General features: G+C 40.5%; 1 protein-coding gene across 4 annotated transcripts in view; it reads right to left on the bottom strand.

Moving 5' to 3' along the window:
• Window positions 1-19,713, bottom strand: part of LOC120564154 (contactin-1a-like) — a 62,649-nt gene extending 42,936 nt beyond the window's left edge. For 2 of the 4 annotated variants that reach the window (XM_039808902.1, XM_039808904.1), the window contains exon 1: window positions 2,632-2,863. In XM_039808902.1, the coding sequence (XP_039664836.1) occupies window positions 2,632-2,668 (37 nt within the window). In that variant the 5' untranslated portion in view covers window positions 2,669-2,863. Of the gene's footprint in view, window positions 1-2,631; window positions 2,864-19,565 lie in introns of those variants that run through there. The other 2 variants (XM_039808905.1, XM_039808903.1) reach the window with 2 other exon arrangements.
• Window positions 19,714-20,713: the final 1,000 nt, after the last annotated feature.

Raw genomic sequence — 20,713 nt, 5'->3', positions numbered from 1 at the left:
TATTTAGAATATCTATCAGCAAATTAAGATCAGTAGCTGAGTGATCATGCATCTAATTGTGCAGATTAGTAAATCACTAAATCCCATCCCACCTTACTGTTTAAACTAGATCTGGAGATAACATGGACTAGATTAAACTGTTTACAGTAACACTGATGGAAGGCATGTGAGCCTCATTTGTGGGAAGTCTTTTAGATGTGAAAAATCTGCCGTGCCCTGGTTTCTGCTCTCTATTAGGGCTGAAGAGCAAGGAAAATATGCGATAACGTTGTTGAATATCGCGATAACGAAATTAATTGCGATAAATAAAAAGATATTAAAGTGTAATCAGTTCTGCAATTCTGCTGCTTTCTGTATTATGTTAAATACAATAAATCGCTTGTTGAATTTAAAACAAATAAAGGAAATAATTTCCAACATTCTTCTATTGAACAAATTGAACATTGAATTTAATATAAAAGGCACCACTTTTACACACAGTTACATTATATGTGCAGTTTTCTGCCGATATTTTCTTTCAACGCACACAAAAAAATCTGAGTGTCCATCGCGATATGTTGCATCCTTTTGCGATGTGTATATTGCGCTAGTTGATATTGCGATGACGATAAAACAACGATTTATTGTGCAGCTCTCTATGATCTCATTTGGTGTTGCATGTCAACGGTTTTATATAGATATATAGACATAAGGATCTGCAATCTTCTTCTATCTTTTCATCTACCTTCTTCCATTAATTGTTCTTTTCGTCGAACATACAGTTTATGACCATGTTTACTGTAACAGTTTATTTAGATCTGACCTGGTTCATTGTGTGAGTAGCGAAGTGTGTGTCACCAAGTCTGTCCTGCTCAATATGTAGTGAACTGTCACCTCATGTACTACAGGTTAAGAACAGGTCAGTTAATCAGAACATATTCACGTGCCACACATGAATAATTAACTTGCATGATGTTAATAGGGATTTACTGCTGCTGTTTATGGTTGATTTATAATAGGACAGACACGAATACAGTCTCTCAAGGCTTGAGTTTAAGCCAAAGCAAATTGCCCCTGATTGCCCAGATCTGATCCTTTCTTTGCCTAAGCCTTTTATTGCTGCTCAATGAGTCATTCGCAGACAAAAGAAGCAGAACAAGCTGGCCAACCTGTGACTTACTGTAGGGGAAGAGCCCCAATTGGGCCTAACCTGTCCAAAAGAGCTTTTGTGTGCGCGTTAATATGAGTAGTGCTGAGAGGTTTTGGTGAATGAGGGTACCTTGAAAGGCGTTCAGCTCTCATGGCGAGTGTTTTTTTCTATGTCAGATGTCAGATGGGGAATGAGGTTACTTACTTTGATTACTAGGAGAAAGAGTGTGTGGTGGGGATAGGGGAAAGAAAATAAATACAACATCTCTCAAAGGCACTGAAGTTTTTTTTCAACATTAAATAGTCATGACTTCCCAGTTTGAAAAAGAAATCCTCAGTTATGGCTTGGTTAAGTTTATAGTTTTTGTGTGTTTTTTGTGTGTGTGTGTGTGTTTTTTTTTTTTTTTTTTTGTGTGTGTGTGTGTGTGTGTGTGTGTGTGTGTGTGTGTGTGTGTGTGTGTGTGTGTGTGTGTGTGTGTGTGTGTGTTTTGAACAGATTTGTGTGACAGTGACCTGGTGACATCAGCAAACATCCCCAAAACTGTCATCAGGTTTTGATTAAAATGTTGCTATATCCTTACTGGTGCGTAGTACTAAATCACTTTTCTGAGGGAAAGAGGGACATGTCATTCTGCTGTTGATGGTGCAGGCACAATAACATAAAATTATGCATAGAAAGTCATTACATAAAGGTCATGGAGATTCGATTCAAATGGTGTTACAGCATGAAGCAGCTTCTGAGCGGGAAAAACACTCACCACAAGTGACATTTCCAACACTGTTCAAATTCTTAAAGCCTACAAACGCAACTTACATGGATGACCAATGCACATATAGGGCACAATATTATCACAGCATACATGATGAGGAAGCTTGCCTAGTATTTGCCCTAATAGGCATATAGGACAAATACCTCAGAGTTGAGGCTTGAACAAATCACACACTACATTTGAGACCTGATACAGTAGTAATGCACACAAAAAGAATGAAAATAAGCAATTCATATTTAACAAACTGTTGCCTTAGTGGCTCAAACATGCAAGTAATGCCTCAAGTAAAGAAAATGTCAACATCACAAGACAATTTGCATGATGCTTACAGACACAGAAGAGATACAACAACAGGGATACTCCCCATTTCCTTAAAACAACCTACAAACTAAAAGGCATATGTACAGTAACCACAAACACACACACACACACACAGTGCTTCCATAGGTTCAGTGTACAGCACTGCAGTGTTGAGGCAGGTAGGATGTTTCATTCTGAGAGGCAGATAATGAGCTATTCCCTCTGCAGAGGACTGAATCACGGAAAACGCACACACAAACAGACACACACACACACACACACAGACGGTATACATACATACACCCACCCACACACACACACACACACACACACACACACACACACATACTTTACAGTAACCCAAGAGAAGCTAGCAAACTTCTTAACTCTCTGCCCTGCTCTGGCACCTCCGCACAGCACAAACACCACCCACCTCTGTTCCCGAGCACACAGCCCTGAGGAGAATGCATACGCACCCCAACACGCCTGGAGCTGTTGTCCCGTTAGCATTGAGTAGTTTGGCAGCAGTGGAGCCAGCTGTATATCTCTCCACTAAAGTATGCCTCAGGATAAACTGCTAGTCTGCTAGTGTTGCACTCACATAAACATTTAACTGTCAAATCATAGGGCTCCCCAGCTGTAACCTCACATCCCATTGGAGGGAGAAGAAAGAGAGCATGAGAGTGATGTGTGAGAGAGAGAGAGAGAGAGAGAGAGAGAGAGAGAGAGAGGAGGGGGTTGGGGTTGCACATGTATTTTATATAGAGAGGGTGAGTGATAACAGGGTATGACCAGAAAGCATGGCAACCACAGTGGGGAGGAAAAAATTACAGCAAGGAAGGAGAAGTAAGAAGACTAGAGCATGTACCATGGGAGAGATGCTGCTGCAAGGAGAAGAAGAAGAAGTAATACAAAAAGTAGCAGGGGTGAGAACAAACTGTCGGAGCGAGGGAATAAGACAATTTACTTTTGATAGCTGTGAGGGCTGCGTCCGTTCCCTCAGCTGGAAATAAACATTGCAACCACACTGGAGGAAGAGCAGGAAACAGCAACAGTGAGGCAGCTGAGCTACAACAACAACAACAACAAAACAGCTGCAAGGATCACTGCCCTGCTGCAATCATCACCTTCATCCGCTCTTCCTCCTCCACTTATTTACTCTTCTTGTGGATCAACTCTTACTCCAATCTTCACTTCCTGTATTTCCACCCTCTTATCCCTCTCTTCTGGCCATGTCTCCCCATTCCTTCTCCTCCTCTTATGTTCCATCCTCTCACTCCCCTAATCCATAATGTATGGTTTGGAGATATCTGCTTCCTGTTGCAGGCCCTGTGCCCCTGGAGCAGGTCAGGCTGTATTGATTCTTGCACCAGAGGAGTCATAAAGGCAAAGATAATAAGGTTTAGAGTCACTGAAATTTCTGCATCCTTCCCTCCCCCCCTCTGTGAGTCAGTCCATCTTCTCCTGTCCTCTATTAACAATATGACATTCATACTATACAAATCCAATTAACAAATGGATTCATTGGTTGTGAATTGGGAGATATGCCATCTGGAGGCGTATCTGAAAGTATTTTTATTATAAAAAATAAAAAGAGCAGATTGAGCAAGAGAGAGATAGTGAGTCTCTAGTAATGTGTGCATATGTGAAGGATTTTCATGTGTGTCATTCTTATCCAGAAGGCAGTGGTCTCCATTACACAATAATAAACCCAGAAAGAAACATGCAATTGTTTCAGCTCGAAGAGTTTGCCAAAGTAACACATCAATCCTGTCGCCTCTTGGCGATCAGTGTGTGCCACAGTCTTACACGTGTTGTGTCATTGGGTGCCACATTAAGGCTCATTAGACGAGATATCTGCCCTATGCTGTGGCTAGCCTGCCCCTCCTTTGACCCAGGCCTTCATATATAGGTCAACATTGGCATTCAAGTGACTGACATGTCTCACAAACATAATGCTGCTCTTTTTAGATCTGGACAAACAATCACATATGCCCTGCAGCATTAGCATACAACAATGTCCAGTACAATAGGAATAAACCAAATATCTGTTGTTCACTTCAAGCAGCACCTTCTATGGAGTTAGGAGCCTTTAGAGAAAGGGTCAGTGAGTTGTTTTCAGTGCATCAAGAGGCGTTTCATCTTGAGGAACATTGGAGGGCGCCATTAAATAGGGCAATTTTCATGCTCGCTGCACAAAAGACATACAATGTAAAGTGGGCGGGTAGATGCAAAGAGACAAGAGAAAATATGTCAAGAGAACAACTTTTCAAGCCAGTATAATGAACCTGGAATGTGATACAAAGGCAATGTTAAATTGACCTTAATGGAAATAAATAACATAATAATCACTTTTTATACTAGGTTTCTCTAATAGTTAAACTAAATGAGTAGGGGTCAGCTAAATGAATGCAAACTTCTAACATGTTGGCTGTATCTTTATATCACAACGATATATTCCATCATATAGTACATTTTCTCTAATTCAACGAGAAACCATTTATGGATAAAATAAACAGATGAGCATTGGCCAGTATTTCCAAATTGTTATATTTTGAAAAACAAAGCCCTCAATATGTATGAGCATATAACATGAATTAATTATTGAGTAGTCCTTCAATTATTTTCTCAATTAGTCAATTAATTTCTTAGTCCATTAAATATCAGAAAATAAGTTTAAAAAAATGCCCATCACAATTCCCGTCAGCCCAAGTTTACATATCTAAATTGCTTGTTATGTGCTTACAAACAGTTACAAAATATTCACATTTGAAGATCTGAAGTACGTCTTTAGATTGAGCCAAACTGGGCCTGTTTGAAACAGATTATAGGAGCCTGCAATACTGGTGACAGTAAAAGTGACATTTTTGCAGCATTATACTGTGTTGTTACATCTATGTTTACAGCATTATACAGTATTCATGAGAAAGGGCAGCCCATACAGTAGCATCTCTAATGATTGACTGCGAAAAGCTAGCCAACGGTAGCGGAATCAGTGTGCCCATCGACTTCTGGCAATCTAAGCCAAAAGATATGAGATGAGAAGGTCTGACACCTAATTAGCAAACAAGGTCACTGCACAGAGCCCAGGACCCTTGTGTGTGTCTCCCAATGTCCTGGAGATTTGACTCTCTCTCTTTCTCTCTCTACAAAGCAAACATGCCCAATATAAACATGATCTCTTTCCCTCGAACAATAAAGTATGGATTCTGAACACTGAACACCAGGCTGTCTGTTAATTACTGCTGTACATCAAAGCATTAAGCCCAATCATAGAGAACAGTGTCCATGGCCAGCTAAATGCCTACTCCCTTCTTTCCCTCCTCGATAGCAACATCTCATCTATTCTGTCTTCATTATCCACGTCTGCTCAGAAGACTGTTCGAACAAACAAAGAAGATTTCAGAGTCTTGAAGTGGGGACTATTAGCAGACACAGAGCTATTGTATGTGTGGATTGGCTGTAATCTTTACCTTCCTCTGCAGTGGTTTGACACACAGTCAAACCAAACAATCCTCTCCTCCACAAACACATTGCTTAATTTCTGTGCTTTTCTTCCACTTTGTCAGAGAAACCCAGCGACTCAAGGGTGAGTGGATGTGTGGGTGGGTCTGTGTGAATAAGTAGTGGACTGCACTGTAAATGCAAGTCAGCTGAAGAGTCCAGTGTTTCCTTGCCTCAACACTTGAATGGATCTTTTCACCACCAACAATACTGATTGTAAAATGGCAGAAAGAAATGTACCTTCCAAGCACATGAGAATATAATGACTACTGAGACACAATGTAAGTCAGTGTGGGTCACAGGCCAAACAAGATGCTTTTGACTGCAAGAGATACAGCGACATCTTTGTGGATGTGGGCGAGACACCAGCCAATCATTCACAAATCAATTCACTCATGTGTTAGGATATACAGAGCAATGCCTGAGAAATAGAATCCATCAGGAGATAAATCGACATTTGTACGGAGAGCCCAGGTAAATCTGAGTCAAAGAGGCTGAATCAATCGCACTGTATTGATTTGTTAATACGGTGCTGATCCCTCAGTATCATGGCACCCCATAATTGTGATGATTACAGAAGAAGCCTCATTTCCAGTGCTGCAGTTAGTGCTTATGTTTCCCACTGGCTCTCACAAAGACATGTGCCACTTAGAGGATAAGTCTGGTGTTATTCTGTATTTTTCCTATTGTCAACAAAGCCCAAGAAAAGACCAAAACTAACCATGTTTTCTTTCTGACTACCCTAGTATGTGGCTCTCAACCCCAAGTCCATTCATTCCCACTGAAGAAAAGGATATTTTAAAACTGGTCAAAAACCTATACTTTTTAAACAATCATTACATTAATAGGACTGAATAATGCATTTGTTGGGCTGTGGATTTGGTGCCCTATTGAGTATTTACTATAAAACAGTGTATGTGGCATAGACTCAAAATAAGCTACAGTGCCCATGTTAATGGTAATGAAGGAACATGTCACCCAGTCCAACGGTGTGGTTCATGTATATGTTTTTAACAGTTTTGGACAACAATGGAGGTCTATGGAACAGAGGAATAAGCTTCATCAGGCTGCTTGTTCATAGGATCAATATTGTCACTGGATTTGTGGACAAAAGTTATAAAAAAATAAAATAAAATAGAACATCACCAGAATTATCCCTCTTAAGCTACTGTCACAATAGGTCTTGCAAGTTCCCCCCAATTCTCATGCCACTGTGATTTTTTTTCTCCGCTTTTCCACTTCAGTGAATAGAAGAAAAAAAAACTGGACAATATTTTACCATTGGCTTTTAACTTACTTCACCATTATGATAATCTTTGTTTGCACTGGAGTCTGCACAGACCCTTATGCCATAAATAAATTTCCTTTCGTGCCATGAGGCATGAATCTTGTTTTTATTGTTTTGTCTCAGTAATTACACTAAACTGTCAAATTGCTACTATACAGCAAGTCTCCATATTCTGACTGCTCAGATTGTAAACTAGTATGTACATTCTTATGTCCTAGGTTTCCTTTCAAATCAGCAGTGCGACAACAGCCAGATTTGTTAATTTTTTTCTCTGTCCCTGTAGAGAAACATATGGTCACAGCTTCATTCAAATTCTTATGTCAAACCTCACAACTACATACAGACTGTAGAAGAACGGATGAAAACAGAAGCATGGGAAAGGCAGACAGGGGTAGCAAGATGAATGCACGCACTGGACGTGCTAAAGCTTTGCGAGTGATGATTTAATTGGGTGAAGCCAATGTGTCTGTTCACTCCTAATGTCACTGTAGCCCTATTGCCAAAGGCAGCGTGGCCCAATTTGTAGCTTTAAGAACTTGATAGCGTGCTCTGCAGATATTTGTTTACTGTACTTCCGATATTTCCTACTCTCTCCAAGGCAGATATGGATGGATAATATTATCCATAAATGAGGAGAGAAACAAATCCCCTGCGACTTAGTCTCTTAACAGCTTTGGTGCATGTCTAGAATACATATGGACCATAAGAAGAGGTTTGCGAGAACACATTAACAGGCTCTTTTAAAGTTCTCTGGTGCACCAGACATGATGAGTTGTTTACTTTGGTAACTTATCATTTAGCGGTTCATTACACCAACTCAAACTCAATGACTCCCAAATGAAATATCATAATTCCAAGTTGGGTAAAGGAATGTAAACAATCTTACTGATAAATAAGGAATAACATAGTGGATGAGGGAATATAATTAACACAAAATAAGGCATGCATTTATAATATTTAAAGATTTTCTTAAACAAGATTAGAGATTTCTCTTTCTGAGACTTCTGCAGAGGCACTTTAGGGCTGAACAGTTCAAACAAGAGGCTCAGACACATCCTCCAGAGTTGAAAGTACAACACCAGACAAAGCCTGCTCTGTGAATCCATTGACTGCCATACTGTATTAGGCTGTGCCATTGCTTTTAAGCAGTGCCATGCATATTCATGCCTACCCATCGGGAAGTCTTCCTCCACTACTTGTGCCACAGCAAGCTCCACAGTCTCTCTCACTGGGTGCATTTATGTGTGTAACATTATATTCCTCTGTTATTTGGCACTTGAGTACTCCTTCCTTTAAAACCTGCTCTAATTGAAACTGCCAGAAAACAGAGTATGACAGCTAGCCAAGCAAACATTAACTGATATATTATGGCATGTGAACACATTAACCAATTTATTGTTTCTCTGTTGGTTGTTTCCTTTGAATTAATTAAAAGATTCTGTTAATTTTTGCATGCAGGGATATTTACAAAGAGGACAAACACTTTATCCGGACCAGGACCAGGCCCTCCACCATCATATACATTCATGTCCGGAACAGAGTGTCCATGTCAACAGACCCAGTCACCTATGTTTACTGCTGAGCACATGGCCACAGTCAGACAGCCTGTTGGAAAGCAGTGTGCATGCTGACTGACAATGAGCACAGCTTGGGCAAAGACCTGAGTCATCTGGTGCCTCTTAGCCAAGTCACACCATGTGATCATGGCTCATAAGGCAGAACAGGTGCCCACTTAAACAACAACAAAAAAAACAGAAGAAGATGTATAGACAAAGAGTGCTAAGATCATGATGCCAGACCATCATCGACCAACTGTGTAGATAACTCTGCGACTATGATTAGGCTAATGTCTCTTCAAACACTTTTTGACATTTTCAAAGACAAAATTGGTACGTCCTGACATTACTTGGCTGTTTCAATGTAAGGAGGTCCAGATGTGTGGGAGCTTTCTGGCATTCAGATCACAAGATTATCCCTTTACATAAGGAAATCATCTCTTCCCTGTTATGAAGCTGTTTGTGCACAGTCCAACGGCTGTTGAAGACACAGCTCAGATAACAACCCACGCAGCCAAAGGGTTTACAGCATTTCCAATCAAGCTTGTGTTCCCTCCAGTAGCAGCAAGCAAGCTAAACTAGGTTAAGAGACTTTTCATATATTATGCTTCAAACAGATGCTTTTGCTTGACTGCCCTAAGAGTATTCACAGGGCCCTTTCACCTACATTGTGTTGGGTTTTATTTATGCCAGTGCTTAAACAAAACTACAGCACTGAGCATTAACCTTCCAAAAGATTTTCTTTCATGACTCTTGATGCCTAATTAAGAAGCATTTACTCTGCTTTAAGACTATGAAAACATAACCTATACTATTCTATTTAGCAGATCTCTTATTTCATGAACTTGGCAAGAAATGAAAAAAAAGAACATTGTTCAATTAATAATTGCAAAATGTTCAATCAGTTCAGTTTTGAAGAAGATGAATCACATAATATAATATGTATGAAGCTGAAACCAGGACATGGTTAGTTTAGCTTAGCATAAAGACTGGAAGCAGGGAGAAACAGCTAGCATGGCTCTGTCCAAAGGTAATCTGGCATCTCTGCTTGTTGCCTGGCAACATCTTGGTGACTCCAAGAAGTTACTGTGCCCGGCCAATAAATAGTCCATTAAACCACGTATTGTCAATTGTACACTTAAGTTTTTGTATGAGATATAGCATGTTAATTAGTACGCTTTAGATGGTACCCAGGCTAGCTGTTTTTCCCTGCTTTCAGTCTTTATGCTAAGCTAACATACCTGTCTGCCTGGCTCCAGACATACATAAGAGTGTTATCAATCATCTCTAACTTTCCTCAAAAAAAAAATGTGTATTAACAATTTCTTACTAATCTCTTTATTTTTATCCATTATAATCAGTTTTGTGTTTTTAAAAAAAAATAACTTTTGCAGGAAATGTCATTCATAAGTTATTTAGCTTGATTGCAGGCATTAATGTTTTGCAACCTTTTCATTTCATTGTACTGGAGTCAAATTATAATCTGGTGGTTGGTCATGGGTCAGTGTGAATAACATTAAGTACTCCAGCAGTCTCTCTAAACACAGAGTAGTTTCCAACCCCCCTTCAGTCATATGGAAGAGCAGTGCTGTGCTTTGTCTTGTTGTCCTCTGTTGCAGGGGAATTAAGAAAAGTACAACGCCTCCTCTTTCTATCTGTTGTGCATATGTGTGAGTGTGTGTACGGGTGTGTATGTGTGTGCTAGCCTGACTGTGACGCTATGCCCTTCGCTCCTTCTGTCCTCCACACAGTATGGACCTGAGTGTGCAGCATGAGTGGAGCTGTGTGTTGCAGATAAGAGTCGGAGCACTGCAAAGGCGGGGTGTGTGTGCGTGCGTGCGTGCGTGCGTGCTTGCGTGCGTGAGTGAGTGAGTGAGTGAGAAAAAAGAGCACAGAAAAAAAAAGGATTCAGTGCTCTTTCTCCATGTCAGATTCACCTCTGGATGCCCTTTCCTCAACTCACTGTCATTACACCATCCTTGTGAATAATCCAACCAGTGACACTGGCTGCTATACTACTGACACATTTTACCACGAGGCCCACGCATGCAGTATGGAGGCTGTCCACTTCCATGCTCAACTGGAGTCTGAACAAATGCTATATTAATATGCATGCATGGCTTATTTTTCCCCGTGGAATAATGTGAGATATTTTCACTCAAGCAGGGAGTTGATGTTGTGATTGTTGGCACATCCCTCATTCTAGACAGCCATTAATAAGGAATAATAAGGGTGGTATCCAAGGGGGTAAGCTTCACTTCAGAACTAAAAACTTCTATGGCGCCATTTTGATGCTACAAAGCGATCACCTCCCGTTAGCATTCCATTGACTGCCATTCATTTTGACGTCACTTTGACAGCGAATAACTTTACATCTGAAGCGTTTAAAGACTCTATTTGTCCAGTGTTTATTTCTAAAGAAACACGACAATGTATAAAAGGTTCCATTACCTTGTATCCCAAGTTATGGCTGCGTAGCAGACATTTTTGTAAAAATAGGCTAACGATTGTGTCATAACCAAGCAACTTACTGTCGCATAGTAGAGGAATTACCGTATAGTACAGGAGAAGCTTGCAGGCAGTTTCGACTTACATGAGCTGTTTAGGTTTAATTACTAATGTTATCTAGCATTTTAGTTAGCAATAATTAGCCTGTGCCTATGTTATCTCCTTACATATACCTATGCCCTCCGTCTCTGCAAGATTCGGAATGATTGAGATTTCTCTTGGCAGAGCTACCAGAAGACTTACAACTTTCAGACAGGTTGCTCACGTGATGTCACATTTACGTCGTCTCTCTCAGTTGGAGGCTGCGCAGTAACGCTCAGCGCTCACCAGAAAAGTGCTTCTAATATCCTTCACTGGTCTCCAACCAGAGCAACGGGATCTGTTGGTCCAGTTTATATACTGTCTATGGTGGTATCTGCACTCACATCTTTATTATCTCTCTGTTTACTGTTTATATAAATTCCTTTAGAGTAAGACTGAAATAGAAGAAAAAAGATCTGTAATTAGGAAGCTGTCTTCCTCTACCTCTCTCTCTTGGCATCAAGACGACTTGCGTAAGCAGTAGTCTGACTCATTATAATTTAAACACAGAGATGGATCACATGTTATTTTTAATTGAGTGATATTAGCCACTTCTTCTCGAGGGCAATTTGCTGTTGCTAAGTAAAATAGTGAGGATAATTTCAGCAGCATGAATTAGCAGATTGCAACAAAAGCTCAAAAAGCTTCAAACAGAGCCAAGGAAAAGAATCCGCAGCATAATTAGTGCACAAATCTCATGCATAAATCAGCCAGATTCCCTCAGAATGCTGGGATCAGATCTGAATAATGATATGCCAACAGCTAAGAACAACTTTTGTTCAGGGACATTTTAGGGTAGTTTGTCGGAAGCTATTAGTGCTGGTGTATTGTCCCACTAGCACTTACAGAAAACATGACGCAGGTGGTTACATCACCTTGTGAGTTTGTGCGCCAGATGTGACAGTGTTGCCCTGACATGGCAGTTGGCAGGGTGAGACTTTATACAAAGAGTACATTGCTTGTACTGAAGAGGCCTACATAAGCATTCTTTGACCTCTTTTATCTACGCTCATTAGCTATGCAACAAGAGGGTTGATTTGAGACCCTTTGAGAGGATCCAGAGAGAACAGGTTTGTAAGTGTGAAACGGAAAACCAACCTGTTTGTCGTGCTTGCCTACAGCGAATGCTAATGTTGCCCATATCAATGGGCCCTTCATGTAGAGATGCAGCCTTGGGCCCAGGAGCTCGGAGGCTGACCAGTGAAACACAAATGCACCGGCAGCGCAGCAAGAGAGCCAGGAGAGGACAGCGGCGTGCCCACAGCCCAGAGCTTGTACCAGCCACAGCTTTTATTTCTGGTTACACTGATCTAAGGAATGAAGGGAGAGCTCCAAATGTTTTGTTCTTCTGTTTCTCTATATACCCCACGACCGCCCCCGCCCCCACCCCCTTCCTTCTCTCTCTCTACTCCTTTTCTGTCTCTGCCTTTTACATAGCCAAAGAGCTGAACTGAAAAACAAGAGGCATTTTAAATAAGTGTTGAATCAATATAGACAGGCTGTGCAGCCAGGCTCTGGTCATAATAAGCAGCATTTATACGGTATATAATCAGCTTGCACAACACAACCTTATAACTTTCGATCAATCTTAGTGGACATCTCTCAGCGTCTGGGAAATGACAGCATCCGAAGAATAGTTTAATTTACAAATACAGTGCATATGGCATTATTTAAAAAAAATATCACCAAATGGGAATAGCATTGGATATTTATGGATTAACTTGTGTAGCAAAGAAAATAGAAATCGAAGAAAATTTGATTACATGAGCGTAAAATGACTACAGATGGTCTCAGCACTGAAGTCAAGCGCTGCAGGTAAACAAACAGGGAGACTGAATAATGGGCAGAGCAATAGCACCTCCTGAGGCCCCTAATGCTATGCTTCCCATCTCTGATTTCTTGGGTTTAAATGCACTTCACTCACTCTGTGGAGCCAGTAGGAAGCTAAACTATTGATCCACAAACAATTTAGCTGTCCAACTGTCCAGAGAGAGGGAAAACAGGACGCCCCTAAATGTATAATGAGGCTTCCCAAGAGCTCGGCTTCCTCAGTATTCGCTCCACGTGCCAGGAGGCCTTCGCCTTTGGGCTCTCTCTGCGATTAGCCTTTTATCTATACACTTCTCACACATACAGTCACTCCCACAGATGACTAGAGGTCAGCTAGCTAAAGAACTAGTATGCTTCTCACCAAGGACGTTTTTGATTAGTGTAAGAATCCCCTTTGACCCCTAAGTTTCATTATTTTTAACACACAACTGGTGGGGAGTTCATGACTCCAGTTTGCCATCGCAGTAACAGGGCTGAGCTGTCAACAATACACAGAATGCATCATCACTATGAAGCAACATACGCTGGGATAGCATGAAAACAAACAGTACACATTAAAGGTGATGGTATAAGCAGAGGAGTGTGGTTATGCTTGGTAACCTTGCATGCTGAACTAGCATATAGATAAAGCTGTGTTATTGTCTTCCTCACATGCTCCCAGCACCATAGCAACATGCCTTGCTTAAAGGCCCCAAGAGTGGCTTGGCCCCAATGAGGAAGACGCTTTCGTACATAATTGGACAGCTCCCTGCACCGTCGGGCTTGTCCTTTATCCCCTACACTATAAAATAACAATGCAAGCAGTGAAACTACAGTAAGCTTTCACAATCCCATGATAAATACATATTAAACAGGATTAAATCCAAAACAATGTAGCTCATTACTGAGAATATCAATGATGGTTGATACAAAGGTAATATAATCTTTAAAATGATGCTAAATACTAGCTTTCATGTGAAGATCATGAAATAAATTACTGTCAGAGGGGATAAAGTTGTATAGGTAAGGTTTTGCCAGCATCAAAGGTGATTATTTCTGATCCAACCTTTAATTATCCATAATGGCTCCTCTACTCCAAATAAAAGCCAACCCTTTATTTTGAAGCTTGCTCAAAGGTCTTCACAAACAATCTCTGTGATTCCTTAGGTTCTGGCCTGATCTGGACAACAGAAAGGAATGGTTTTCAAATTTCATGATATTGAAAGTCATCTTGTATGGGACCAAAACAGCATATAGTGTTGTCTGACTGCACAGCTTCTCAACAGTTCTGTAAACAATGTATCTGACTGCGCCTACGAAGGTGCAAAAACAGATGGCTCAAGTGAGAAGTCAGTCCACTGTGTGTAACACTATATATCTGCTCAGTGAAATGTGAAACAATACACAAGCGGTTATCTGACACTCTGAGGAGGAGTTTAATTAAGACCCATTCACATTAACACTTAAAAGTGACTACTTAATTAGGGAAAACTGTCCTCTGAACTTGTTAACCTTGCAGTACTGTCACTTTTACTTCTTATCATCATTAAATACAAAGATCTTTAGTACAAGTTAACAACAAGCAAAATGCAATTAGCTATTTGATGAGCAAATAACTCTTGATATTACAGTGGAAATTGACTGCATCCCAGTGAAGAAGCCAGAATAAGCAGACATTGTAATGAAGGAAGTCAAATATCAGAACAAATTAAAAAGGCTGATCATGCTGTTAACAAAAATTAACAGGCGAAGGGCACACATTTGTAATCTCCTTCTAATTGAGTCCATAAATCCCAAAAGATTGACTTTGATAGTAAGTCTAAAAATATCTCAGAGGAAAACGAGCAACGAATCAGAGGAAAGAAGTGAAATCTTGTCAAATATAACCTAGTTACACATTTTAATTGTTCTTAAATATAGCCCAAAAAAAGGTTTTAACTTAAACTCAATATTTAAACTCATCAGACACACATAGATGGCCTGTAAACCAATAAATTAATTATTCAGTAAATCAATAATTTACCCAGTTCATCAGTGATTTCTTTAATAAATCAATCTTTATGTTCTTTTTCTCAATATTATTTAAATTGTGATTTTGAGAAGTTGAAGTCTTCAGTTGCCCCAACAGACCACTGACAAATCTCTGAACATGAAATGTGTACTTCAAGATAACACTCTGATGACATTGATCAATGTCATCCTATTTCCCCCATGAGTGACGGGAAGATACCGGGCAATTTCCAAACACTACCTGCTTGTCCGGTCCACATTATCTTAATAGAAATGGAGTAATCTGATTTTGAATGAGACATCACTTTGGCAGATAGACAAACCATAGGATCCTTGAGATTCACCAAAGAAGCTCAGCACTTTATCGACAAACAAAATCGCACTGATAAAGAGAAGGGGAACAGATTAAATGTTCTATGATAAAAGACATTCTAAGTTATATCTTTAGGGGAGTTTGATTTGATGTTTTTACAAGCAAGCCATTTCATAAAGACCTTTTTTTTTACCTTGTCAGTAAATGAATAACATCTTTCTCCAGGAGATTTAATGTTATAAATAGACAAAAATCCAGCAGTTGAAATCAAATACTGTATATCTATTTTTATCTTCAGCATTGTGCTGCATTTGTCTAAATCAACAAAAGTCCATTTAGCAGGCTGCATTTTATCCTGATCTTAGATATGGCAGATACATATCAGGGACTGCATAAGAACTAAATGAGCCAAATACATTTGTGCGCGCGCGCTCGCGCACACACACACACACACACACACACACACACACATACACACACATACACACACAAACACACACACACATACACACACTAAAACAACTGTAATCTAGTGTGGCTGAATTATTATTCATTTAGGGTCTCCCTTTAAAAGTAACTAGCCTCCTGAAGTGCCGGGAGCAACTATTCGAGATCATTAGATTCAAGTAGGCAACAGTGGCCCCAGAAATAGAACATCAGCCCAGGCGATAAAACCTTATCCTGTCAAACAAAGTGACTGATTTGAGAAAAAAGTCCTATATAACAATGTAATGTGCTTCAAATATCCAGCTGGCTACTAATGTTTGCAGCTGCATTAAGGCTGCAACAAAGGATTCTTTTAATTACCAATTAATCTTCCCATTATTTTCTCTAAAAATCGTTTGGAGAATAAAATACAAAAAAATGCACATCACAGTTCAGTTTGCTATCACATCAGCTAAGAAATGCTAACTTTTTTTATGTCTGAAAAGCGAGAACCAGCAAGTGTTTGGCATTTTTGCTTGAAAAAATAAAAATAAAAAATAGTAAAACAACTCAATTACTTTTCTATCATTCTATTTGACAAGTCACTTCAGCTCTAACCTGCATGGCTCTCTTTTCTTCCTATTGGCTATACAAAAAAAAACAGTATCACGATTTTAGAAGATGATAATAGCAAAACTATTAAATATCTATAAACCCAACAAAATAAGTAACCACACTTACAGTTTAATCTAACAAGTGGGATACAAATGTGCACTGTGCCTATGACTTCTTCCCACTTATCTCAGTCTCTTACACATAAGATCTATAGGGTCACGTGCATGCAGAGAGCAGGGAGCAGTCCACAGTGGGAGAACCAATGGTAGGTCTAGTGCAAACTGTATTCAGACAGCCAGCAATGGCAGATGGGGACTGAGGGCCTTTCTCCTCCTCAGGCATGAACAGAGGAGAGGTCTGTCTCCAGGCAAACATAGAAGACGTCATGTCTCTGCCTCACTGCCGTACCATTAGTGGATCTCGCTATTGACCGCCGGTGTGTAAATTGCTGAGCAATCTAAAGGAAGCATCAAGACAAGAGCATCACGTTTTGTCAGCAGGACAGAAAGAAGCACTTGTATAGGCTGTGATTAAGAGCCATATTTCTGTCAGCCCACCAAGTTTTTCTTTGTCTGTGTTTTTCCTGGCCACCTTCAATTTGCTGTAAAACAAGGCTTCTGCCTTTCCTATTTATGAAACAAAGGTCTACAGGACGTATTCCCTCCAGCGTGACTGACACTGCATTCAGTGTGACAGAACAAACAGCGGCGAACAAACTAGCCCTGTTGCTGGCAAATGCTAACGCTGCCAATCAGAGTCTTTTCAAAATCTATCATTCTATCTTTAACTAATGCTTGACTCGTTGCCCAAGAATTTGTCACCCAGAGCTCAGAAGGACATCTGGAGACAAATCTAATCTCCTAAAACAACTCTAAAAGGACTTGATCTTAAATGGCAAACATCCAAGGTTTGCTTTGAGCACCAAAATAATACTGCTTGAATAAAGACATTAACTGAATAGGAAAATGGAAAAATCATCTTGCTGAATATAAAAAAACTGTTTGACAAAAAGCATTTGACAGATTTGCGGTAAACATTCATACCAGATGAGTAAAAGCAATCTCTCTCACCTTCGTACTCATTTTGTATAAGTTACATGCTGGCTGAGGTGAAGTGGAGATGGGGAGGTTGAAGGCAGCTCTATTTTCTGCCTCAGGTGAGGTTAGCATGTCTACCTCAATACATAACAGATGTGTGTGACTGAAGCTTCAAACCAAAGGAGAAGTATTGTGTACAGCTATGTTAAGTCATTTGACTGTGACACTAATGGAGGCTGAGGCTGTATCTTTGAAATGCATCACAGAACAGCCACATCCTGCGGGTTATTGTGTTATGTAAAAAGTTCATTGTCATGCAGGCTCCTCAAGCCAGTACGGCCCTGCAGCCAATAGCATGATGGCAGAGAACAGCTCATTGCAAAATTCAAAACTCTATATTCAGATATATTTCATTGTGGACCAAGAGGGGTAAAAATGTAAGATGATGCCTTGCATGCGGTAGGTTAGCCTACTTCTGAGCAGAGTAAATTCATTCACCTCGCATGAAGGAGAGGGACTGTCCTCAGGGTGTACACAGGACAGCACAGGATGCATTAGCAGCAGTCAAGCTTACAAGATTCATAAAGTGCTCCATCTGACAGGCACCCACAGAATCCCTCTAACATTTTGTGCCACATGTAGGGCTCTGATTCAGTCAGGACAAACACACATGGCACTGAATGGCAAACCAAAATGAAAATATTGCCCAAAAACATTTAGGTCTACAGCACCCTGGAGCAGAAAGGTGTCATGCATTTATCAATTGATCATCTGAATATATACACATACACATACACATTCTAACAAGTAACAGGTGTGGGGACACAAGCCCCACTCTAAGATCTTAGAGGAACCAGCTATTTAACTTGTTCATAAACCTACATTCATATGTTAATCTGAGACCAATTCTAAATAACAGGTGCAAATTCTGCCAGCTCTACCCCTCATAATATTAAAACAACTCTAGAACTGTGAATAGCAAACACAGAGGCCCATAAGATGTCAAAATGTGGTGATATCGATTACATCATCAATTACACTCTTTGCAAGCTCATTAGACAACAATAGAAAGTTGCAGTGGCTTAAATCATACTCCGCTGCAGGGAGCTGTGCTAAAACCTATGCCCTCAAGCCATTATTCAACAGCATTAGGAAAACCATAACCATGCTTGAATCTAAAAATCAACCCTATATGTATTTAAAGGCATAACATCTTGAGTTGCAGACAGACTTTACCATGTAGCCTAATAACTGTGACCAGAGCCCCTACAGCTATTAACTGAGATCACAGGTTCAAAATCGATCAATGACCCCCACATACTGATAATGCAGATGTAATATTTTCACATCTTGGATTTTTGTAATTCACTATGAATCAGTGCATAATTGCATGGTTTGTGTGAGGTTACCATCATCCTTTTTTACTATGTCATTAATGAGTTAACTAACATAAAAATAACTCTCCATCATTTTTGCTACATGATAAAGACCCCCTTAGAAATCTCCGTAGGACTTCTGGAAGTCCCTAGACCTTATACTTTAGCAACATGTAGAATGAACGGCCTGGTGAGTCAGGACGCGCCCATGACACCTTCTCCAGCACCTGACATCCTGACGGATAAGATGGGCCATTACTAAGCACCACGGCAAAATCTGCCAGTAAAGATGACAGAGCCGATCCATATGCCTCAATCACCAGGACAAGCGTTTTAGTGTTTACAGTCGTCGGGTGCTTCCTGATCTTTTGGCTGCAGGCGGCAGTTTAAATCATCGGTATGTGCGGCGCAAGTAAGCTATATGGCCTCTGGCGTGGTCTAATTAATGCTGAATTTAACACTCAGACTTCATGCTTTAAAGCAGATGTGCTAAATGCTGAAATATATCCGTACACCTGCTCTGTGCATCGACTATTTTTTGGGAGGAAAGTGCATGCCAGGATGTGCAGCAGATCAGCGTCATCCCCACCACGCCACGATATGTCAGATATTACACACGTCTCTCTGCATCTGTCAATACGACACCCAACTGCAAAATGCGGTTTCTTCGTACCTATATCGTCCAATTCTGCATTGCAGAGGGCGCATTAAGCTCCATCCCAACCGCGCATCCCACTCAGTATGTTGTAAACAACACTGATTCCCCAGCTGTCAAAAATGCAGCGCCTGGTTACTCTAATAATAATGTCAAACAATCATTTTTCACTATACCCCGTGTCCTTACCTTCCGTAGCGGGCAAATGCGTCCGTCCGTGCGTCCTTCACGATGCTCACCACTGCTCAGCACCGCATCGCCGGGCGCTCAGGAGCCGGGAAATAAACTGACAGAGCAGCGGTCCTGTCCCCGCGGATTGGATGAAGGGTTATGACTGTCAGCTTGGGGGGGCGCTAGACCGGCTTGTTCCAAAGGGCCATGGAGCAGTGGCTCCCACAGTGGTGTCCCGGGTTCCTCCTGTGCTCCATCAGTTCCCCAGCACATGAGGATGACCTGAGGAACATTTTAAGAAGTGTATTCTATAATATCTTTAATACCTCTTAGTCTACACCAGTGACTGTAAAAATACTAAACACATTACAATAAATGAAATGACCCAACTTTGCCTCAGTGTATGAGCTTGGCTGGCTTAACCCTGTTACTGTATAACAGGGTTGCCTTCAGTCTATTACAGATTATATTCTTATTTTTTGCAATGTATAACCATGTATCCAGCTAATTTAAATAGCGCATGTTACTGTATTGTTTAAACAGTTAGCTTCATTTAATATTTTATGTGTTGTTTTCTTTTGCGGGGTGCAAATCTTCCACCAAAACAAGTTTCTTCCCAAGACTATTGCAGTTATTGCATTTAAAGAAATGCAAACTAACCCCTGACCGTTTCTTCGTGTGGTGTAGCCAGACTTTACTCCACAGCACTGTGGAGATAGGTCTGGCAATGCGAGATTACTGATGTAATAAGTCAAGTGATAAGTAGGGGGATTTTCTCATAGACTTCTATGCATTCAGACTTCTTTTTGCAACCAGTGGAGTTGCCCCCTGCTGAAAATTAGATAGAATGCAGGTTTAATGCACTTCCGCAATGGCTTCACCTGAGACGGTTTAGAACCGAGACGCCCCAACTCAGAGTAGTTTCTGATATCTGTGTCACTGCCATGCCTTCGCCACTGCTGTGTCTCTCGTTTATTGGCTGTGTCACAGGTGATACCCAATCAGCAGAGACGTGTATGTAAACTCATAGGAATAAAAACACAACAAGGTGTTTAATGCACCCCTGTTTCAGCTTAAATAAATGTGTTGCTACGTTTTGTAGGGGCTGAACGGGCCTATGTTTCATACCATTGGCGCAGTATATAATGCCCTATCTTTAGTTGGCT

This window comes from Perca fluviatilis, chromosome 8, assembly GCF_010015445.1.
Source record: "Perca fluviatilis chromosome 8, GENO_Pfluv_1.0, whole genome shotgun sequence".
NCBI classification, from domain to species: domain Eukaryota; kingdom Metazoa; phylum Chordata; class Actinopteri; order Perciformes; family Percidae; genus Perca; species Perca fluviatilis.
Note: the sequence above shows the minus strand (reverse complement) of the source record. Positions and strands in the feature narration are given on the sequence as shown.